The sequence below is a fragment of the Pelodiscus sinensis genome, chromosome 11 (genome assembly GCF_049634645.1).
Source record: "Pelodiscus sinensis isolate JC-2024 chromosome 11, ASM4963464v1, whole genome shotgun sequence".
Classification (NCBI taxonomy): domain Eukaryota; kingdom Metazoa; phylum Chordata; order Testudines; family Trionychidae; genus Pelodiscus; species Pelodiscus sinensis.
In genome coordinates this window covers 41,282,491-41,305,182 of record NC_134721.1, presented here as the reverse complement: position 1 = coordinate 41,305,182, position 22,692 = coordinate 41,282,491, and the positions used below count along the sequence as shown (strand labels likewise).

Sequence of the window (22,692 nt, the reverse complement as noted above, 5' to 3'; positions counted from 1 at the left end):
GATTCTTCACTGCCCTGCACCTTGTGTACCCATTTACATCCTCGCCATCTAGAAGTAAAAGGCTGCCACTCTGCTTTGCTAGTGTTTTGGGTAGCAACCAGTGCTCCGTTTGCACAGATGTAAACGATTCAAATAAGGTGCAGAATCACGACTCTATTTTACGCAGTGGCTGGCCTAGAAACCAGTTATGTGCAAATATCTTACTTTCAGCTCACTCACTGGAACGCAGCAATTGTAGAGCGGCCCCGTGGCTGTATATCGGATCTGTCGTCTCTTTCATTGACGTTTAAGATCTTAAACTACTTAAGATCATAGCTACTTGTGTTCATTTTCTCATGCACCATAGCAGAGTTTAAAGGGGACATACTAAGAGCCTCTTAGCCCAATCCAACACCCACTGCAGTTAGTGAGGGCTGAAGGGAGACTTACATGAACCAGTGCTCAGCTGCCTTATGGAATAAACATGTTGTATGTTCCTAATTATATGGATAGATTCATGATAGCTCTGTACCAGCGGGGCAGTTAACCTGATAGCTGGGCTAACCCAGCACATAGAGCTACCCAGATAAAACTATCGTGCCAACCCCAGGAGCACCAACATGCTTGATGGAACCTGGAGAGGGGCAGGATTGGGGTGTCCGTTCAAGCGGAGATGAAGCAAGAACTGTGTTTCGAAAGGAGAGGGGGTTTTCATCCGCACACGTCAGGCGAGGAACCTTGAGAAAGGGCAGTGTCAGGGAACTTGCTCTGCAGATGTTTTTTCCAAGCTCGTTCGGACGCTTCCTTCCCATTGGGGCGTTGTGCCATGGAGAATATTGATGACACGAGTTATTTTCTGCAGCCTTATCTCTGGAAACACGCTTGTATCAGCCCGGAGTGCTGGTTGGGCAGCGCTTTCTGCTGACCAGCGTGCTGCTTCCAGGAACTTTCACGGGGCAGTGATCCTATGAAAGGAACACTCCTGGAGTGGGGGGGAGACTGCCAGTTATTTTTTTTGTTATACTACTGCAGAACATGGGAGCCCCAGTCATGCTCCAAGACCCCTTATTCTAGGTGCTGGACAAGCCCAGAACCATCTCTTGGTTATCTTTTTCCTTGCACGCCGTCCTTTCAGTCTGAAATTTTGTAAGCACTTATAACTGTTATCAACCCAACAGACGTGTCTCTACAGACGCCTCTCCCAAAACAAAGGGCACCGTTTTTTCTCCACATTTTCCGGTGGGTGAACACATCTAATTCCTTCCCCCCCCCCCCCCGCGCTAGGTCTTCTCTGTTCTCCTTGGCGGGTAGTGGGGAGGGATTTCATTCTCAAAATCCCGGCAAGCAGGTTTCTCTTGGGCAGCTGCTCATAGCCTGCATACCAGAGCTGATTTTGGAGAGCTAAAAGCCTATGGCTCAATCTGTGCAGAGCTCACCAGCATACATAGAGTCTGCTGTGGCCCGTCTGCCAAAGGCAAGTTGCACACGGAAAGCCGTGGGCGCCGCGAGGGCAGGATGCCTCTGAAGACCGGCATGGGTAGGAGTCAATCTCCAGTCTAAACTACATCAGGCTGGGTGGCTGTTGGGTCAACCAGTTGTAGGGGATTTAAACAAAATAGCGGGAACGACAGTATTCTGTGACTTCCCTAGCGCACAAGCTGCATGTTCCTGCCTGGACCTCCCTTGCATCCCGCCCATTCTTTTCCTTTGATCTCTGCTTGCAGAAAACCATTGGGGAGATCCTTGCGTCGGTGGAGCTCTTCAGCCGATTTGAAACAATCCTGGAGGTGAGCCTGGTTCGATCTGGCCCAGGAAAGCGCCAGGGCGGGGTGCTGGGAGTGACGGGGTGCGGCGGTGGTAGTGTTCTCTCAGGAAACAGGACCACTGTTTGCACTGGGGTCTGCATTTGTTTTAACAAGTAACTTCAGTACCTTGACTTCTGACGCTTTTTGTCATGTCGCCCCTTTTTATTTTGATTGCGTGATAAGCAAACTTTGTGCCGGTGAAAGCGCCGGTTTGACACCCTGAGGACAAAAGCCTTCTCTATGCATAGAAAAAAGGCAGCAGTTAGCTCTAGTTCACGCTTTTCCCGATGCTGCCCCACAAACTCACTTCACACCTGAATCCAAGGGGCCCACAGCTAGGAGAAAGAAGAGGGAAGATTCTCCATGGAAGGAGCACTGCAGAAAGGGATCTAGGGGTCAGAGTGGGCCACAAGGTAAATAGGAGTCAGTGGTATAACACTGTTGCCAAAAAAGCAAATCTATTTCTGGGGTGCATTAACAGGAGTGTTGTGAGTAGGGTTGCCAGGTGTTTGGTTGTCTACCGGACAGTCCGGTATTTGCACCATCTGTGCGGTAGAAAAATTTAGAAAATACCGGACGTGTGCAATGTCCAGTATTTTGTGAATTTCCGGCTGGGTGCTGGAGGGAAGCCTGGGGGTGGGGGAGCGACTGGGAGGAGGAGCGCGATTGGCTTTGGGAGCCCTGTGATTGTGTGCAAAAGCCGGGTGGGGCGGGGTCCCGGACTCCCAGTCCTTCCCCCGGCCCCCCCCCTCCCCCACTCCTGGCCCGGCTCCCAGCGCCAATCGCGGCCCATCTCCCAGCTGAGAGCCTCTGGTTGCGAGCAGAAGCTGGGTGGGTGGGGGGAGTAGCTCCCAGCCCCGCCCTCGCCCCGCTTCTGCTGGCAAGTAAAGGGAGCGCCTGCCGGGGGCACGGCCGGAAGGACTCCGGCTGTGGCCAGTGGCTGCACCCCTCCCCCCCCGCCAAGTCTGCTTCCCACCCCCCTTCCTCTGTTTCCCCCCCATCCGCCCCTCCAGCCCCATGGCCCCCGATCCCCCCCCAGCTCTGCTTCCCGCCCTCCTTCCTCCGGGCCCCCCTTTCCTGCCGGCCAGCCCCCGGAGGCCCCCCCGCCAACTCTGCTTCCCACCCCCCTTCCTCCGGGTCCCCCCATCCTCCCCTCCAGCCCCACAGCCCCTGATTCCCCCCCCCCCCCCAGCTCTGCTTCTTTCCCTTTCTTCCTGCCGGCCAGCCCCACGGCCACCGAACATCCCCCTCCTCCCCCCCGCCAGCTCTGCTTCCCACCCCCCTCCCGGCCGGTCCCACCCCCCCCGAACAAGCATGTCTGTTTTTTTAGCAGGGTCTACCTGGCAACCCTAGTTGTGAGCAAGACACGAGATTAGGCCTCAGTTGGAGTATTGTCCCCGGCTCTGGGCACCAACTTTCAAGAAAGATGTGAAGAAACTGGAGAAGGTCCAGAGAAGAGCAACAAGAATGATTAAAAGGCTAGAGAACATGAGCTATGAGGGAAGAAAGAATTGGGCTTGTTTAGTTTGGAAAGGAGGGGACATGGTAGCAGTTTTCAAAAGGGTGTCACGAAAAGGAGGGAGAAAAATTGTTCTCCGAGGATAGGACAAGAAGTGATGTTTTGCAGCAAGGGAGGTTTAGGTTGGGCATTAGGAAAACCTTCAGGGTGGTTAAGCACTGGAATAAGTTGCCTAGAAAGATGTGGACTCTCCATCACTGGAGATATTGAAGAGCAGGTTGGACAGACATCTGTCAGGGATGGTCTAGATGGTGCTTGGTCCTGCTGTGAGGGCAGGGGACCAGACTTGACCTCTCAATGTCCCTTCCTAGTCTAATGTTCTATGGTTCATGCCGTTCATAGTCTCTAGCTGTGACCGCTAGCGAGAGCCTAGATTTGTTGTGGGCTCCTACCCACTAGGAACCGGATTGAAAGCATCTTTGCATTTCATGCAGACACTTGAAACACAAATAGTCTTACAATGATAATCCCCTGAGGTGCCTGTCCCTGAGCCAGGTTGGACCTATAGTGGCCTACGAGGGAAACATTTCAACCCTTTTATGGGTCTCCCCACATTCCTCTTTTCAGGGCACCATTCCAGCCGTTCCTGTTCACATGCGAAAAGCATCTTGGAATGCAGCTTTGATTCTGTTTTTCCTCCTGCTAGAGGCATTCAGATAGAGCTGTTAGTCTGTGTGTGTGTATATTCCTGTTTGTGTTCAACCCACCCTGAGAAAGCACTAATGAAATACCAGCTGCTTACAGAAGCTCTGTTCAAACCGCTGTTACCATGTTCTCTGCCAATAGCTTCTTTGGCTCAGCTGTTCTCCTATTACAGATTCCCATCTGCCTACATTAGGATTTTATGCTGCTGCCTGTCAACACAGACGCGGAACGTTTTCGGTACACTTTTATTAGCAATCAGCGAAGTCGGCAGTGGAGCACAGGGCCTCTCTGAACTTTTTTCCTTTCTTCCAGCCCTTCGTTCACCATGGCTGTGTCCAGACTCAGGGTTTTTTTCGAAAAAAGTAGCCTTTTTTCGAAAAAACATCACCTGCGTCTAGACTGCAGCTGCGTTCTTTCGAAATTAAATCGAAAGAACGCGGCTTTTCTTTCAACAGCAGTAAACCTCATTTCACGAGGAAGAACGCCTTTTTTCGAAAGTGCTCTTTCGAAAAAAGGCGTTCTTGAATACTAACAGGGCTTTTTAGAAAGAGAGCATCCAGACTCACTCGCTGCTTTCTTTCGAAAAAGCGGCTTGCTTTTTCAAAAGTACTGCTTGCAGTCTAGACGCTCTTTTTCGAAAGAGGCTTTTTCGAAAGATACTTGCAGTCTAGACATAGTCTAACTCACTGTGTCAGACTATAAAGTTTCATTCCGGTGCTGTGTAATATTTGCAGAACTGTGGCCTGCCTTCGATACTGGACGGCCCAGGACCCTTCACTGTGTTTGTGCCAAGCAACGACGCGGTGGATAAGTTAAGAGATGGGAGGCTGATTTATCTTTTTACAGAGGTGAGATTAATCTGAGTTTTGGGTGAATCCACCTTGTGGCAGTGAGAAGGGCTTGGGACCGAGGGGGCGGGACCAGTTAGTCGATCAAAGTGGTGCTGGCCAATTCCGAATGTTATGCAAAGGCTCACATGCACATGATGAGCTTATCTCAAATACAAGTTGCTCTTCCCCTGCTTGAGCAAAGCCGGTCCCAATTCCTGTGATACTCCAGAAGGAAGCTTTTGGTTTTCACGCAGATTGTGGCCAGCGGTGGCAAATGTAGCAAAAGTTTGGCTACGTCATTAAATGCAGTTCATGTATTGAAAGTTTGGTTAGATTGTTAAAAAGTTACCTTTCAAATAAGGATGCTGTAAAAATCCATGTATATTTCAAATTCACTGGTTGCCAGCACACTTTATTTCAGCCCTGGCTTCTTTGTGCCCAATGTCGAAAGAGCATCTAATTATTATCTAATTGCCATTATGGTCTCCATTTCCCTCCCTAGGGGATCAATAAGCTTCAAGAGCTTGTGAAACATCACATCTACACCACAGCAGCGGTAAGGCATCTGTGTTTGCAGCATATTCCGATCCTTCGGGCCAGCACATCATTAGGAATTGTCTTGTGTCCAATTCATCAGCGTCCTGCTAGCTACCTCTTCATTCCTTAGCTTTCCCTCCGAGGAGTAGAGGAGAGAAGCCCTGATGCAGCAAAGCACAGAAGCATGCCAGTCACCCCGCTGACTTCAGTGGGTCTACTCACATGCTTAAAGTCAATCGGGAGCTTGCCTCGCTCAGGGCCCTAATTATTAAACCCTGGGTCCCTTGTCGGGCGTGATCTTGATCGTTTGTCTTTAGAATGAAAATGCTGCTCCCCAAAACCGGAGAGGGACAAATGGGTGGTTGTCCCCCGTCTTGTTTTCAAACAGTTCACTGGAGGATTTATAAATCAGGCCGCGATAGCAGCCAGATGTTTGTCCCTTTTGGGTCGACGTCACCCAGGGTGTTAACTGCATGACCGCAACTGGGTTCACACAAGGTCTGACTGTTGTGGACTCTGTTCCCTGGGGTGGTCTCCTATTTCCAAAGGGATCCCGGCTTCCCCCCCCCTTTACTGTAGATGGTTTTGCATCCAATGTGGTATTTGTGAAAGGCGTCGCGTCGCCAGTCTCGGCCACGCGACGGGTACGGCACAGAGTGGCGTGGCCCCACCAACGTGATATAAATCCGGAGGGAGTTCAGTCTTCAGGCCTGCTTCCTACCTAGCTTCGCCGTAGTTGCTGGGATTGCCCGCAAAGGAGTCAATTAATGCCCGTTTTGTTAGTGGCTTTTGCAGTGTGGACACCTGCCCACTGGGAAGTGGACTGAGATCCACCAAACTCACTGCCCACGTGCCACTTGAGTACAGATGCAGGCAACGACGTTTGTTCATCAGCTCATATCTACAGCCAAATAAGGAAACCGTTATCGTTGCTTAGGTTTTGGGCATTGAATATGGTTATAATGAGGCACTGGGCGTCCCTTCAGTCCCGGATGCCATGATTTTCTGCAAACATTGTGACTTCTGCAGCAGCCAGTGTGGCTGGGCCCTGGGCTGCCCACGCAGCTGGCTCTGGGGACAGCCCCTCGGGCCGCTGCTGGAGCAGCTCTGCAGACAGCCACTTGGGTGGCCCTGCCTGCAGCCATCACTGCTGGAATGGCCCCAGGCAGCCAAGCAGCAGCCAGTGTGGCTGTCCCAAGGGTGGGTGAAGCAGCTGCTGTTCAGTGACCCTCTGCTTGTCCCAGCCCCTATGAGGTCCCGTCCCCCCCAGAGCACTGGCCCCCCAGGGCACCCTTCCCAGCAGCATCCCCTCCCCGAGATTGTCAGGGACATTTATAGTAGAAGTCCCAGGCTCTGATGTTTTGTTTGTTGCCCCATGATCCGTCGATGACTTTTCCTAAAACCACCAGGGACTAAATTGCAGCCTTAGTCGTGCATGTTGCAGAGGGAAGTTTGAATAATAAAGGCAACCAACTCCTCACAGCCGGCTGAGGGGGGAGTGTTGGTAGTGACTGTGAACTGCACACACCTGTCTCTCTCCCCCTCCTCCTCCTGTGTGCGTTTCATGGCATCGTCGCCTTTCGGGCTGTCTATTTCAGGTGACTGTGGGCAAGCTGACAATGATGCCTCAGATTATAACCATGGCGAACCAGATACTGACCATCAATGTCACCGAGGACGTAAGCACCATGTGCCCGCCATGGGCTCACACCACAGCCCCGATATAAACCCTCGGCACTTTGGGAAAGTTTGGTTCTGAGTGGGAATTCTGCCACTCGGGCCAGCTCTGCTTTGTCCTCTGCTTGATGAGCTCAATTTACTTAAAGCCAGCATGCACCTCCCCTCCTGCTCCAGGCATGGCTTCCGCTAGGAAAGGGGGGTGCGGGTGCGGGTGGGGGTGGGGGTGGGGGTGTGGGGGTGGGTGTGGTCGGTCAGACAGACGACCACCTTGTAATTTACCAGCATGTCGCCTGAAGTAGTCCGAGTGGGGATGATGTAGAGAATTGATTTTTGTTGCGTTTGGGGGTGGTCTTTTGAAATAGGGCCAAATTCTACTGGGTGATCCTGGGATTCCCTTAAGCAAGAGGGACATTGTGGCATCGAATGGAATCATTCACACCTTGGATGGCATCTTCATTCCTCCTTCCATCATCCCCATTCTGCCTCAAGTATGCAATGAAGAACAGCACAAAATCGTCACAGTAAGTCCGTTTTTCCCCCTCTTATTTTCCCCCACTGGAGGCTACAGAAAATACCTTCTGTGCTCAGTTACTACGTGTGTCTCTGTATTCCCATCCCCACTGGGATCCCTGCTGTGAGGGATCTGCCAGCCAGTGAGCATTTCTCCTGTGAATGCTTCCACACGACCTTGCTAGGAAGTCAGCTGTTTTCTCTTCGGAATTTGTTTTTGACCAGAGTTACAGCAGCTCTTTTCTTCTACCCAAGATAGCCGTGACTCAGCTCTTCAGAGGGCTGCTATTTGGGAATTGTTCCAGATTCAATCTTTCCTGGTTGTATATGAGCTGCCAACCAGTCTGATAATACTTTATCAGGCTCTGAACTTCTGTCTCCCATTGGTGAGGGTCCTGGGGGTGCTGCAGCACCCCTGGGCTCCCGGCTGCTGCCCTATGCACCAGGAATTGTGCTAATGGTTCATCCAGCCCTGAATAAAAGGCATTGCACTTCCATGCCCCCCCCCACCCAAGCAAACCTCTCCAGCATCCCTCATTGTAGTGCCACATTCCCTCCGTCCCCCACACGTTCCTTGCTTCTGTTGAGAATCATTTACGTCTGACATGAAGACTCGCTGCGCTGAGGCTATAGACAGTCGTTTACACAGAGGGAAGAAGCTTCACAGCAGGTTACATTTCCTGCACGGATCAGCTTTTTGTGCCCCTTACTCAGAATGGTTTTCACGCCCCGTGTCCCACATTTGGGCCACTGAGAGCTGGTGCGTGTACACGCTTCACAGAACCCCACTGAAGTCCATGGGGCCTTGCACAGGCCTGAGGTCCCCTTGCGCGCATCTCCGTGCTGGATCGAGGCCCCAGTAATGGCCCAGAAGTGACATCAGAGTCCATGCTACTGGGTGTCGTGAGACCTACAGCACAGCTTCCAACTTAGCTACAACTGACTGTCTGCTAACCAGCGGCCCTAGGGATTTGTCCTCATCGCAGAGAGGTGCCTGCGTAACTTCTCTGCTGCTGCTTCGAGGCGCGTCCCTGTGGGTGCTCCACCTTGTGCGTCCAGCCAGAGACTTTCGGTAGCAGTGCCCTGGCTGGCCGTGCCTGCGCGGAGGCCACCTTGTGCAGCTAACCTATCCCCTGTCTCCCACCTCTGGCTCAAGTCAGAGTGACAGCGGTGCTGCAGCTTTTCAATCGACATTTTGATTTCTTGGATTACTTTTTTGATTTGTCTCTTTGGATTTCTTTACATTTCGCTTTCCGCTAACGGAGACCATTTCCTGGGTTTTGTCTTTCTTTATTTAAAAAAAAAAAAGGCTTTTATTGCATTGTCCCTCAGCTGCCATCTGCTGCCGTCCACTCAGACTATCAGACGTTGACAGTGGGTCGGCTGGTTGTAACTCTGCACTCCTGCTGCATGGCTCCGAGCGATGCCAGGTTCAGCTGCATTTAAATGCTGCCTCTCCTGCCGGTTATCCATACCGGTTTCAGACAGACATGCTCAATGTGTCCAGTGCCTCAGGAAGACCCACATCCTTCAAAAATGTCCCCACTGTAAAAAAAAAAAAACCTTACGGCCCGGACGCTAAATACTCAGGATCGGCAACTAAAATGACTGTTGATGGAGAAATCCCTGCGACCTGCCTTGGACCCTGGGTCCAGAAGGTCTCCACTGAGGTAATCACCTACCCCTGCCCTACAAGGACTCTGCTTCCACAGCCATGGCCAAAGACCCAATCCCCAGAAAGGCCACCAAACATCAAGCCCAATCATCATTACCCTGAGACCACCAAAGCGAAAATGATCTGCAGTCCCAAAATCTGCCTCTGTACCGACGGCACCAAAAATCTCGGCCGTTAAGGCACCGGGTATGTTCAGCACAAGGAACCGCTGCCTCGCAGGCAGGTTCAGCGCCAACGGTGCCTAAGTCCACCTCAGCACCTAGCGGAGAAAGAGCGCCACCTTCTGCCACACTGCCGCCTCAAGAACCCTGGCACCGACCTCATCGCTCTAGCCTGCTGTCCCTGCCGCTGACCTTCCCGTTGCCACAACCCTTCACTGCGCGTCTCTTCTATGGCTGGCATTCTGGTCAGACCAGCTCTGAGCCAGGCTCTCACTCACGGCCCTTCAGGGCCCGCCTCCTTCCAGCACCGGTGAGGAAGGCAGTGATCCAGGCTGGGCCCTTGGGGCCTTGCGTAGAACCCAGAGCACCAGGCCTCCTCGTTCTGTCCTCTAGAGTGCCTGGCTCTCCTTCCATGGAGGCCCCCCTGCTTCAGGAGCCTCCGAGTGAAGGTGAACCACTGCCCTGTGCGTTCCTCCTTATCTCCAGAGGGCACCCCTGCCATTGGGGGGTGACTGCCGGTCCTTTCAGGGCCTTTTCAAGGGGCTTGCCGAGACCCTCTCCAAATCCTTGTCAGAGCTCCCTGAAACCCAGCGTAAACTCACCGACACTCTCCATGTGTCGCCCTCAGCCACAATAGTCTTGCCAACCAATGTCGCCATCATGGAGCCAGCTCAGACTGTTGGGCAGACGCTCCCACGGTGCCCCCAAACTGCAAACCCTCTAACAAAAATAGTGTGTCCCTGCCAAAGAGCCAAATTTCTCTTTACCCATCCGGCCCCCAACTCACTAGGCACTGAGGGAGGTATATCAAAGGGACAAGCCACAACAGTCCAGATCTACCCCCTACAACAAGGACTAGAAGAGGCTCGACCTGCTGGGGCGAAAAGCCTATTCCTCTGCCACCCTCCAGTTCTGCATGGCGAACTACTCTGCACTGCTAGCAAAGTACCCGCAGTCTCTTCACCAACATGCCGTCCTTTATGCAGTCTTTCCCCCACGGGCAGGAAAGACTCCTACAAATCCAGCGTCTCTGAGGGCTCCCTCATTGCCAGAAGGCCCCTCCAGGCTTCTCTGGACTCGACCGATACGGTATCCTGCTCCATCACAACCTCCGTTGTCAGGCACCAGGCGTCTGAGCTCTGCCTGTCCAAGCTCCCCAGAAAAGTTCAGGGGATGGTCAAGGGTTTGCCCTTGGAGGGCCACAGACAGTTTGCAGAGGCTACAGACACATCCCTATGTACTCAGAAGGACTCCCAGGCCACTTTGAAAACCCTCAGACTCTGCGCCCCTCGCAACAAAAAGAAACGGAAAAGAAAAGAAACAGAAAATTTGACAACCCAAAATTCTGGGCCCTGCGCTGCTACTCAGCCACAGCGTCACTACTCCCAACGCCAAAGAGAGAGACCCCAGACCAGATCTCTACATCCCAGTTATCCAACCCTCAGCAATCTTTTTAAAAGTATGATCCAGAATACGAGACTTTTCCTGTCACCAACTCCACTGTGGTCTCACTTCGACACCATGGCTATGTCTAGACTGGCATGATTTTCCGCAAATGCTTTTAACGGAAAAGTTTTTCCGTTAAAAGCATTTGCAGAAAAGAGCGTCTAGATTGGCACGGACGCTTTTCCGCAAAAGCACTTTTTGTGGAAAAGCGTCCGTGCCAATCTAGACGCGGTTTTGCGCAAGAAAACCCCGATCACCATTTTTGCCATCGGGGCTTTTTTGCTCAAAACAATACCGCGTTGTCTACACTGGCCCTCTTGCGCAAAAGCATTTGCACAAGAGGGCTTTTGCCTGAACAGGAGCAGCATAGCATTTCCGCAAGAACACTGACAATCTTACATGAGATCGTCAGTGTTCTTGCAGAAATTCAAGCAGCCAGTCTAGACAGCTGGCAAGTTTTTCCGCAAAAGCAGCTGCTTTTGCGGGAAAAACTTGCAGTCTAGACGCAGCCCACTTGATCTGACTTCCTTTTACCCAGTCTGGAACGACAGACAGATGGGTCCTGGAAATGATCCATCAGGGTTATTCCATCCCCTTTATTTCTGTCCCTCCCACCTTTCCCTGTCCCTTTTCAGGGACCTCTCTCCAGCTCCCCCTGCAACAGGAAATGAACTACTTCATAGAACCAAAAAACAGGACTATGCAGCACTTTAAAGACTAACAAGATGGTTTATTAGGGGATGAGCTTTTGTGGGTCAGACCCACTTTCTCAGACCCACGAAAGCTCATCACCTAATAAACCATCTTGTTAGTCTTTAAAGTGCTGCATAGTCCTGTTTTTTGTTCCAGCTACACCAGACGAACAAGGCTACATTTCTATCTCTATTCATAGAACCAGTACCACCTCAATGTGTAGGTGTGAGCTTCTATTCCTGTTGCTTTCTGACCCAGAAGAACAGGGGCGGTGACCTATTCTGGACCTATACAAGCTCAATAAGGTTTGCATGGCCCCAACTTTTCAAAATGGTACCCTTGTAGCCCTAACTCCCACCTTGGAGAAAGGAGACTGGCTCTCGCCCCTTGATCTGAAGGATGAGATCTGTGCCGCACACAGGGGAGGTCTGTGTTTTACACGACACCAGCAACACTTCCAATACAGAGTCCTCCCCTTTGGCCTGTCGACTGCCCCACGCATATTTTCCAAGGTACTAGCTGTCGCCGCAGCTTGCCTTAGCCAGCTTGGTGTGGTTATTTTCCCACATTTGGACAACTGCCTCCTACGTGCACCAATGCAACACGCAGCAAACCTCTGTTCCATCTTCGGGCTGCAAATACACTTTGAAACGTCTCCATTCGTGTCGGTCCATCAGCTGGAGTGCATAGGGGCTCATCTCGACTACTTCGCTGCAAGGGCTGGTCTAGCAGTGAGTCGTCAACCTAACTGCTTTCGTCATTGCCACCCTGGACAGCCTCCAGGACACGTCTGTAGCTCCTGGGCCGTGTGGCTGCCACCATCAATGTTCCTTCTAATCTTTCCCATCCGTGTGCAGAACAAATTTTTCTATGTACACCAAGGCTTGAGCAAATGTGCACCACCAATTGAGATGCAAAATGTAGCTGTGGGCACCCTGCTAATCAGCTGAGTGGCATTTGACTATCTCCCGAGTGGCTGCCCAAGCACACAGCTTGCAGGGCATACTGGCCACAACATACATGGTCACACATGCCAGGCTCCACATGGAGTACCTGTCGTCCTGCCCCTGCACCGTACCGGTCAAATGAAGGTCCCTGCGCGGCTCTCTCCGGGGGTGGCTGCAACCACACAACGTCAATTCCAGCATCCTATTCCGAAGACTGCCCTTCTGGGATGGGGCACCCACACTACCAGGGATGTGGCTCAGCAGCGGAGGTCACCGTCTGTGTAAACACTCGAGACTAGAGCTCGGGGCAGTCAGGAAAGCCTGCCGGCCCGTTCTCCCAATCCCCCCACACTGCCGTCCGAGTCCTTCCTGAGAACACAACCTGCATGTCGTCCCCAAACCACCCGATCACACCCCTGTGCGCGGAGGCCATGGCTCTCTGGAACTGGGGCCTTTCCCACAGTGTGCACCTCTCGGGCCTTCAGAACACCACTGCAGATCACCTGAGCACAGTGGTGTAGCGACGGGGGGACAGTTGCCTCCTGGCACCACACTGGGGAGGCACCAATTTAATCCCCCTCCGCTCCCCCTGTCATCGCTCAGCTCGCCTGCTCCTCCTCCGCCCACCACTGCCGGCTGGAGCCTCCTCCCCGCCTCTCTGCCCCCAGCCCGACCCTCCTCCATCTCCACCGGCGGGTTAGTGCATGGGGAGGCCCGGCCCCAAACTGGAGGGGACGGGGGAAGATGCGGTACAGGCTCCCCTCCTCCTCCCAGGTTCGGGGCCACGCTGCGTGTCAGCGGTAGAGGGGAGGCACAAATTTTGTCTTTGCCCCATGGCGCATAACACCCTCGCTACGCCTCTGCCTGAGCAGGCCCACGAGCGTGTTGCTCTTTTCACCTGACGGGGAGTGTCCGTGGTAGGCCTCTTCTCATCTGCATGCAGCACCAAACGCCCACGCTATTGCTCCTGCGCGGGCCTTAGTCTCCAGTCACTGGGCGAGGCACGACTCCTAAAATGGGAGGCACCACAGTTATATCCCTTTCTCCCCACCCCACCGCTCACACAGGTAATGCACCAATCAGGCAGGATGGAGGCAGAGTTATTCTAATCGCGCCCCCAACTAACTCGGTTCCCCTCCCTGGCACAGATGGTGGAAACTCTCACTAACGCTGCCCTTCTCCACCTGCTCCCCTAGGATGGAGGTGCATTGTTCACCCCCACCTAGGGCTTCTCCACTGCTAGGTCTGGCTACTACATGCAGAGAGCACTTGGAGGACGACTGCTCTCAGGACGTGGAAGATGTCCTTGTGAATAGTCCTCGGCCGAATACGTGCAAATTCGTACACTTGGAAATGGCTCTGATTCTCCTTGTGGTGTGGATTTCATGGCAGGTCTCCTCACTCCACTCCCTTACCAAAGGTCTGGACTATTTCTTAAGCCCCCCAAAACCAGGCATTTCCAACAGCTCCATAAAGCCACGATCACCTCACAAAACAGACAGCACCTCTGTCCTTCACCCGTCCCACTAACAAATGCTTTCTGGAGGTTAACCAATGTTTTCCCTACCCTCATGTGGGACCTTAACCTTGTGCAGCCTTGTGGGCTAACCTTTTGGACCCCTTGTCCCGTGAGCTCGCCTGCACCCATCCACGGAGGTCGCCTTTCCCGGAGTGATCACAACGGCACAGAGCGGTGGAACTGGAAGTCCTAATGGTCCTCCACCCCATATACGCCGTGTTTCAAAAGGAAAAGGTCATCCTCACCCCCACCCCAATTTATACCCAAAATTGCCTCCTTGTTCCACCATCATCAACCCAAATACCTACCCACCTTCTTCCCAAGCCACCTGCAGATGCCAGGGACGCCGGCCTCCACGTGTTCCACGTACAAGGAGTGCTCGCCTTCCACCAAGGCGGGACAGAAACCTTCAGGAAGTTTCCCCATCTCTTCCTGAAGCCCTCTCCAAGCAGAGGCTGTTGAAATGGAGGCAGCCGGAAACCTGCCTGTTACCAGCATTCTGCTCCAGCCGGTCAGAGCTCGTCCCACCCCTGCACGCTCAGCACCCACAACCTTCCCTCACAACGTGCCCAGAGTGGACACTTGCAGGGCTGCCCCTTGGGCTTCTGTCCACAGCGTGGTGAAGCATTCAGCCCCGCAGCGGTGCGCGGGCTCGGTACTGCCCACGGTCCAGACAGTCATTCCAAAGCCCCTCCCGCCTGCTCCATAGTCATGTGGAATGGAGCACGCCCAGGGACATGCCTCGGACAAGATGGCTACTCAGCTTGTGCCCTCACTGAGGTTCTTCAAGGTGGCTGTCCCTGTCGGCATTCCACCCCCCTCCTCTGCAGCAGACCCTCGTGGGCAGAGGAGGAACTGGGGGGGCGGTTGGTTGCACATGCAATGTAGCCCCTCTAAGTCACACAAGATGGCTTCCACGTGAGCACAGCCAATCAGAGCTCTGCTACCGAAATCTGACTAAACGTGCAAGGCACCAAGACGTCGAAGGCAGAGCACCCACAGGGACGGCCACCTCACAGAAGCTCAGCTACTGCACAAGGAGAGTAACAGTCTCATTGTGAGATGTGGTCGATTCCCACAGAAATGATCTGGGAAGCGTTTTCTTTACATGGAAAAATTCACCTTGTTCCTGAACCTTTGCTGCTTAAAACTTCTTTGGTCGTATTTCTTATGGTGGGAAAAGTGTCATGCAGCATTTCTGGGGTGGTGTTCTTGTACAAGCATAAAATGGGGCTTGTGTGTGCGCATGTGTAAATACTCTTATGGGATGGACTTTTCTCCTCTTGCTTTTATAACAGGGCTCTTGTGTTGATTGTGGAGCCCTGAACACCAGCGTTTGCCCACCTCAGAGCACAAAAATGGTAAATACCTTGTTGTTTCATTGTACTAGCCATTGTACAGATACATAGTAAGAGTGCTGATAAACAAGCTACACGGACAGACAATGGGTGGCAGGGGAAACTGAGGCAAGGTGAGGGGGAAGTAATTTGTTCAAAGTCACACAGCACATCCGTAACAAAGCCAAGAATGTAACCCAGGTCCCTTTGGTCTTAGTTGAGTGTTTAATCCAGTGGTCTATGCTGCCTCTGGTTTGGAAGTGCGCAGAATTTAATCACTGTAGTGATCTGAGCCACTGTGTGTGTAAAATGAAACTAGACTTGACTGTTAACACCCTGACTCAACTGGAGTCAGAACCGTTCCCTTCCAGGCACATCTGAAAGCCCAGCCATTGTCGTCCCACCCTCTTTGTCTTGATAATCAGCTGTCCCTCAAAGGAATCACCAGTGTTGATTCTACAAAACTGTGTTTCTGCGCCCATGGTAGGACTATGCACATGAGGGCTGTGTCTACACTGGCAAGTTTTTCCGGAAAATCAGATGATTTTCCGGAAAAACTTGCCAGTTGTCTACACTGGCCGCCGGAATTTCTGGAAAAGCACTGATGATCTAATGTAAAATCATCAGTGCTTTTCCGGAAAAATTATACTGTTCCCATTCAGGCAAAAGTCTTTTTCTGAAAGACTTTTGCCCGAAAGGGCCAGTGTAGACAGCATAGTTATATTTTCTGCAAAAAAGCCCTGATCGTGAAAATGGCAATTGGGGCTTTTTTGCGGAAAAGCGTGTCTAGATTAGCCACGGACGCTTTTCCGGAAAAGCGTCCTGCCAATCTAGACGCGCTTTTCCAAAAATGTTTTTAAAGGAAAACTTTTCCGTTAAAAGCATTTCCAGAAAATCATGCCAGTGTAGACGTAGCCGTTGTGTCTGATCACTGAAAAGATACAGCAGACCTGCTGGGTGGGGGGCACTTGTACAGCCCAATTCTCCACGGGTGGGCCTGGCTGATTTTTGGTTCAGACAGCCTGACGTGGCCTGTGTTGAGTCTGGCAGTCTGGGAGGAGTCCTCCATTGGAGCTAACTGGCAGGGTGGGTGGAGCTTGTCTGAGGCGTCTTGGAAGCGTCGTGCTATGTGGTATCCCTGCCAGGGGCGACCAGCACTGTTTGTAGTTGCAGGTGGAGTTTGGGTCCATCCACCTCTGCTATTGGTGCCAGTGTGCTGGGTCACACGTTCGTTCTGCCTTCTTCCTACTCCCTGCTGTGTGAATGGTTTTGCTGCAGTCCTTATTCAGTCCAGACTCCCACTAGAGTCAGTGCGTGAGTGAAGGGTGTCAGGCCAATCTCAGACCCAAGAAAAACATAGGGTGAGATGTTGTAAAGACCTTATTGCATTCCAAAACCGACCTGGGGGCTTAAGGCAAGAGCTGTGCAAAACCTGATTCATCAGGGCGCTAGACATATTGAAAAATGTGTTTGCTTTTAGATAAATAAAACGTTTTTTTTCAACCTGAAACAATGTTTCCATTTGGCTTGTGACAGATCTCAAAGGGGTGTGATTTTCAGAAAAGCCCCTTTGTGGTCTCTCACGTTGGACATCGAAACACGGAGCCTCCAAAACTCACTTGTCACTTACGAAAATCTTGGCCTGAAGTTTGCCCTCCAACTGTAACGGGTGACATTAAAGACCTCGTTCATCCCCAGAATAGCTCCTCTGAAGTCACTAGAGTTGCCCCGGGGATTATTTCCACTGCTCCTCTTTCTCTGTACGGGAGCGAGAGCAGTTTAACTGGCTCCTATCGTGTGCATTGTGGGCTTGTTAACCAACCAATGGAGAGACTGGTGTGTGACCCCGTTTAAGTAACAGCGTTGTTCTGCCATGGCACAAGCGGTGTGGTCAGACCCGATAGCCATCAGTGAGGCCTGATTTATGGACTCCTGCAAGGCGCAGGAAGCAGTTGCAGGCCTTCCAGGACAACAGGCTCTTCATCACAGTCTGTAGTTCACCTTGGCACACTCATGAACCTCCTCAGGTTGCGAGAGACCATGACCTTTTGCCGCGCGGGACAGGGCGGAAGCATGAACGTGGCTGTTGCATTGATGGCTTGTTTCATTTCCGAAGGCTCAGGAGATCTTTCCAAGCGAATGCGTCTATGTCCAGGATCCTTCAGGCTCGAACATCCTGAAAAAGGGCTGTGCCAGGTACTGCAATCAAACCATTGTGGTAAGTGTGATGCAAGGACCCGTTCCCTGCCAAGGGAGGGTCTCCTGGCTCAGCTAGAGAAGTTTTTGCCTTCTTCCACGTGGTTCCCATCAGAATGCTCCCACATAAAGGGGGTGTTTTTCCTGAAGTCAGGAGGTGTGATTGCAGCAGGTATAGATGTACCCACGCTACCTGTGAGCTAATCTAGCTCAAGTGACAATAGCCACAAAACGTGGGTGGTGGCCCAGCCACCAGGTCCGCCCAGCCACCAGGTCCACCCAGAAGAACCCTGGGCGGCTTCAGGGCTTTAGTGGCTGGTGTGAGCCTGTCCAAGCTAGCTCAGCTCTATCTAATTCATCAAGTCTCCCCACTGCAGGACAGATAAAGTCCTGGATTTCCTGCAGGCCAGGGGTGAGAGTCCCAGCTCCAGGAGACAAGACTAGCGCCGATCTAAACATTGTGTAGCTGCCGCTGCACAAGCAGCAGGAAGGGCTACCTGCTCCGAGGGCACTCCCAACTCAAGCCACAGATACGTCCTCAGGGCCCCTGGCGTCTCCGGCTCACGCAGACGTGGCCTGCTCTTTTTTAGCTCGTGAGCTCAATCCGATCCAGTGCGTCTCTCATCCCCAGCTCAGAGTCTCTCACTAACCTCTGTCCTGCCACACCTGGGTAAGGCCCCTCTTAGTGGTAAACATGCAGCCGATCCCATGACCCATCTGCGTGGCTTCCCTGTGGAGCGCAGATGGAAAGGGCGTGGCTAAATCTGCCTAAGCCACCGAGTGTAAGCGGCCGAGCGGGAGGAGACACCGGAACACAGAGCACGGGTGTGCGACTGCTCAGTCCCCTATCGCCGAGCCCCACGCCTCAGAGGAAACCGAATGCCATCGGAGCGCACATGAAGCCCGCAGGCGGGTCGCATCCTGTTGCTGAACCGTTATCAGGTGTTTTGGGAAGCAGCTTCGTCCCAGCTCGGGAGACCGTGCTACCTCCAAGTCCTCTGAGAGCCAGTAGTTCAGGCTCACCAGTGCATCCAGTGAAACCTTGGCCTTCCATTTGTTGGGCTGCTGTGAGCCAATTGCCTCAGCCCTCTGGAGCATTCAGCTTCCTAAATGACTCTGCTTGTGGCAGACACGGCCCAGAACAGTTGAAAACATGAAACCCCCCCAAATCCAGGTCAGGCAGAGGCGGAGGGAAGTAGATTTTTCTGGGGGAAAAAACCTGATTAGGTGTGATAAGAGGGTATTGGTATTGCGGGGGAGGAGAAAAGGGAGGTGTGGGGGATATTGGAGGCATAGGTCAGACTCCAGATCCAGAGTCCTTTTGATTAACCACCCTGGAAGAGCTGGATTGAAAACTTGGCCGTGGAAGATGACAGATTTGTGGTCCGAGCACTGAGAGAAGCCAGCGAAAGAGACCTGAGGTCAGACCCAGTGCGTGTTGTATGGTGCCTAATGCTCTAAGCTGCTCTCTACGGTGTTATGTGATTTTTTTTTTTTTCAGAAACCTGGGTGCTGTAAAGGATTCTTTGGCCCTGACTGCACACCGTGCCCTGGTGGCTTCTCCAACCCGTGCTACAGGAGAGGGAATGTAAGTGCACCGGAGCCCACAACTCCTAGCGGGAAGCTGAGGAGATTGGTCACTAATTGGTTTGTTTACCAGGGATTCACATTCTGTGCACTGGGGAAATGATCAGTGTCTGGTGCTCAGTTTTGCCAAGAAACAGAGCGCACAAAGCTTGGTGTTAGACAAAGGCAGGGAAGGGCACCATCTTAATTGCATTACTCCTGTTCCCCTCCTGAGGGGGGGAGGTGTTTCTTTCTCTGCCAACAAGCGGCAGCATTTAGGGTGCATCTACACTGCACCGTAACTTTGAAATAAGATCCACTATTTGAGCAATAAAAGAAAGTTCTTCTTCACACAGCATGTAGTCAATCTGTGGAACTCCTTGCCAGAGGAGGCTGTGAAGGCTAGGACTATAATAGAGTTTAAAGAGAAGCTAGATAATTTCATGGAGGTTAGGTCCATAAAAGGCTATTAGCCAGGGGATAAAATGGTGTCCTTGGCCTCTCTTTGTCAGAGGCTGGAGAGGGATGGCAGGAGACAAATCGCTTGATCATTGTCTTCGGTCCACCCTCTCTGGGGCACCTGGTGCTGGCCACTGTCGGCAGACAGGCTACTGGGCTAGATGGACCTTTGGTCTGACCCAGTACAGCCGTTCTTATGTTCTTAGCTTATTTTGATGCTATTTTAAAATAGCTTATTTCATCATTTGGCGCTGTTTACGTTTTATTTCGAAGTAAAGCGCTATTCCAAAACACCCCTTGCTCTTTGTGGAATGAGGTTTACAAGGACGTCGGAATAGCGAGCCTGAAATAACAGGCTTGCTGTGAAGACGCGGGATAGCTATCCCAAAATAGCATTGCAGTGTAGACGTAGCCTTACAGTCTACTCTAGAGCAAGTCAGGCCGGTGTCAGTGTTGTACATAGGTATTGATTTCTTTGTACTACACTTTTAAATATGAGAGGACTGCCCGTCTGGCTTGGGAGCAGGCGTATGAGAAAATGTAAGACTGTCTTACAGCTAGGAAACGAGGCATTTCTTTGTTGCCTGGAAATAGAAAACCAAACCCTAGCTATGCATGCCACAGAATCTTTTACTGAGATGAATGCCCCCTATGGCAAAATGTGTCCAACAGCTACCACCCAACCCACATAATATGCATCTGTGACTGTATACAATTGGTTAATGCCCTGTGTGAAAGTGAAGTACCAGTTGAACGTCTCTAGTCCGGCACCCTTGGGACCTGATTGGTGCCGAACCAGAGAATTTGCCAAACCACGGGAGGTCACTATTGTCTAGCAGCCTTTCCAACGCGTCCACTGCTTTCTGGGCTCTTAAAAGACATTTAGGGGTAAATTTGAGCTAAATAATAGCACAGAAAACTGAGAGCCAGGACTGGTGGCTGTAAACGAACTTTATGGACCACGGGAAACTTGGCCACACTCATGATAAGTGTAAACTTAAAGAACAACAAATAGTTTGGTAGCACTTTAAAGACTAACAAACCATGTAGATGGTGGTATAAGCTTTTGTGGGCACAGCCCTCTTCTTCAGATGACCAGAGTGTTCTGAAGAACACCGAACATCTGAAGAAGTGGGCCGTGCCCACAAAAACTCATGATACCATTTTCATGGTTTGCTAGTCTTTAAAGTGTTACCAGACTATTTGTTGTTTTTTAAGTTTATCCTGTACAGACTAACTCGGCTCCCCCCTGAAGCTCATGATAAGTGGACATCCGGATAATTAAACCATGCCAGACCACAGATGTTGCTGGACCAGAGAGCTTCAACTGGTTGTATTTGCAAGGCATGTTATGGTTGCTGTTGGAAGTAAACTTATCATTTCCAGGCTGTTGTGCTTTCAAATCTCGCTAATGTTTCATTCATTGAGCATCTTTTTTTTCACAATAACAAAGTGAAAATCTTTGTTCATAACCGATATCACAGTGTGACATCCAATAGGCAGGGAAAACTCTTCTCTATAATGCAAAAAGCATTGATTAATTTTATGGATTAATATACGTTCAGGGCTGATTCTTCTAAACAAAATAACACTCCGGGCCAAATCCCTTAGGAAAAACACTGTGTTCATCTGCTGCAATTCCAAATGGTCTTTGTCTTTGTTTTCTGTCATGATAACTCTGTTTGGGGCTCCCATACAAAATATTACTCAGCATTTGGCACTTGTTCTTTTGGAACGGACTACTATGCAGAATCTTGTTACCGCTACCAGTTTTTTTGTTGGTTTGTTTTTATTCTGATATACGGGAAGTAACTCATGTCATCACTACACACTTGTCTCTTTCCTACTGGACACAGGACACCTGATTGACGTAAAATAGAAGTAAACTTGGAACTTCTTCCAAAACTCGAGCTGGCTCTTTTCTGATATTTGAAAAAGTTGGGTCTGTTTTTCTCTTGCACTTTGCATGTGCTTGCTGCCTGCAGCTGGGACCAAAAGCAGAAGCTCCAAAAAATTACACGGGAGTGTCCACGTGAGATTTCCAGCCCATTTGCAACTCCAGGAGATTGAGATAAACATCTGAACTTTCAGCTGCTCTCTCAATTGAATTTCCATTTTAATTTTCATTGGTCACTAATTCACACCAGATGCTTATTTGCATCTTGTCACCAGGGTAGTTTTGGTGTGTGTGTGTGTGTGTGTGTGTGTGTGTGTGTGTGTGTGTGTGTGTGTGTGTGTGTGTGTTTTCTTGCTCCTAAAATGGTTCACAGTCCCGCATGCTTTTCTAGAACCTGTGAAATTTCCCTTACTAGACGTTAATGTGTTTTCCCTCCTCCGTGCTCACTTCAGTTTTCTTTTTGCTTTCCTTCCAGTGTAGTGATGGTATTCGAGGAAACGGCCACTGTCTCTGCTTTGAGGGTTTCAAAGGAATAGCCTGCCACATCTGCTCAAACCCGAACAAGCATGGGGAGAACTGCGATGAAGGTCTGTAATTCCTCAAGAAACGACTCTCCTGGCTTGCATGAAATTCTAGGCAATAAACTGAGCAAAAAGGGTGGGGGAGTGGAAGTCTGGAATGGCTCCTACCAGGACGCTTTGTGGGCTGGCTTCTCAAGGTAGGCCCTTCGTGGGTCATTTCATACTGGAGCAAGTAGACAAAGCCCAGCTCAACGTAAGGCAGATAGAGATGAGCTCCGCTGAAGAATTCAGAGCCACCTTTTGGCTCCCCTCCAGCAGTGCTTGGAGGGGTCTGGCTCCTCCTCCATCAGGAGGGAATAACCAAAGCTTTCCCCTCTCAAAGCGCTCTGTGGGTGTGACATCCAGTGACGATAAAATGTTGTCATCCTTGCTTACCAGCCCCGGGTAAGGTGTAACCCTGAGGACTCTGAGTAAGACGGCTTTGAATATCCATTTCCATTAGTGCAAAGGCCCCACCTACCTTGACTCTTAATGAGACCATCTTGCCCCCTCTTTGCTTGGCATGAATTAGTGTGGCGGCCTTGAAATCAATGGAGCGACGCTGATTTATGCCAGCTGAGGATGTGCTCCATTAAAGGCATATTTTCAGGAAAAGCAGGAATGTCTCCCAGGGGACGGCTAAGAATCGAGACAGAACCTGGCGGCCACGTGCTCTGAGGCGAGATGGTCAGAGAAATCTGGCCCTCAGAAAGGGGCCATCTCGGCAGGAG

At 51.3% G+C, this 22,692-nt stretch overlaps 1 protein-coding gene across 4 annotated transcripts in view; it reads left to right on the top strand.

Annotated features, from left to right (window-relative positions):
* STAB1 (stabilin 1) overlaps nucleotides 1-22,692 on the top strand; it is a 116,163-nt gene that overhangs the window by 29,520 nt on the left and 63,951 nt on the right. For all 4 annotated transcript variants that reach the window (XM_075939384.1, XM_075939383.1, XM_075939381.1 and 1 more), the window contains 9 exons: nucleotides 1,704-1,766; nucleotides 4,683-4,796; nucleotides 5,281-5,334; nucleotides 6,914-6,994; nucleotides 7,358-7,516; nucleotides 15,245-15,307; nucleotides 17,400-17,501; nucleotides 18,981-19,067; nucleotides 21,877-21,988. In XM_075939384.1, the coding sequence (XP_075795499.1) occupies nucleotides 1,704-1,766; nucleotides 4,683-4,796; nucleotides 5,281-5,334; nucleotides 6,914-6,994; nucleotides 7,358-7,516; nucleotides 15,245-15,307; nucleotides 17,400-17,501; nucleotides 18,981-19,067; nucleotides 21,877-21,988 (835 nt within the window). The remainder of the gene's footprint in view (nucleotides 1-1,703; nucleotides 1,767-4,682; nucleotides 4,797-5,280; nucleotides 5,335-6,913; nucleotides 6,995-7,357; nucleotides 7,517-15,244; nucleotides 15,308-17,399; nucleotides 17,502-18,980; nucleotides 19,068-21,876; nucleotides 21,989-22,692) is intronic.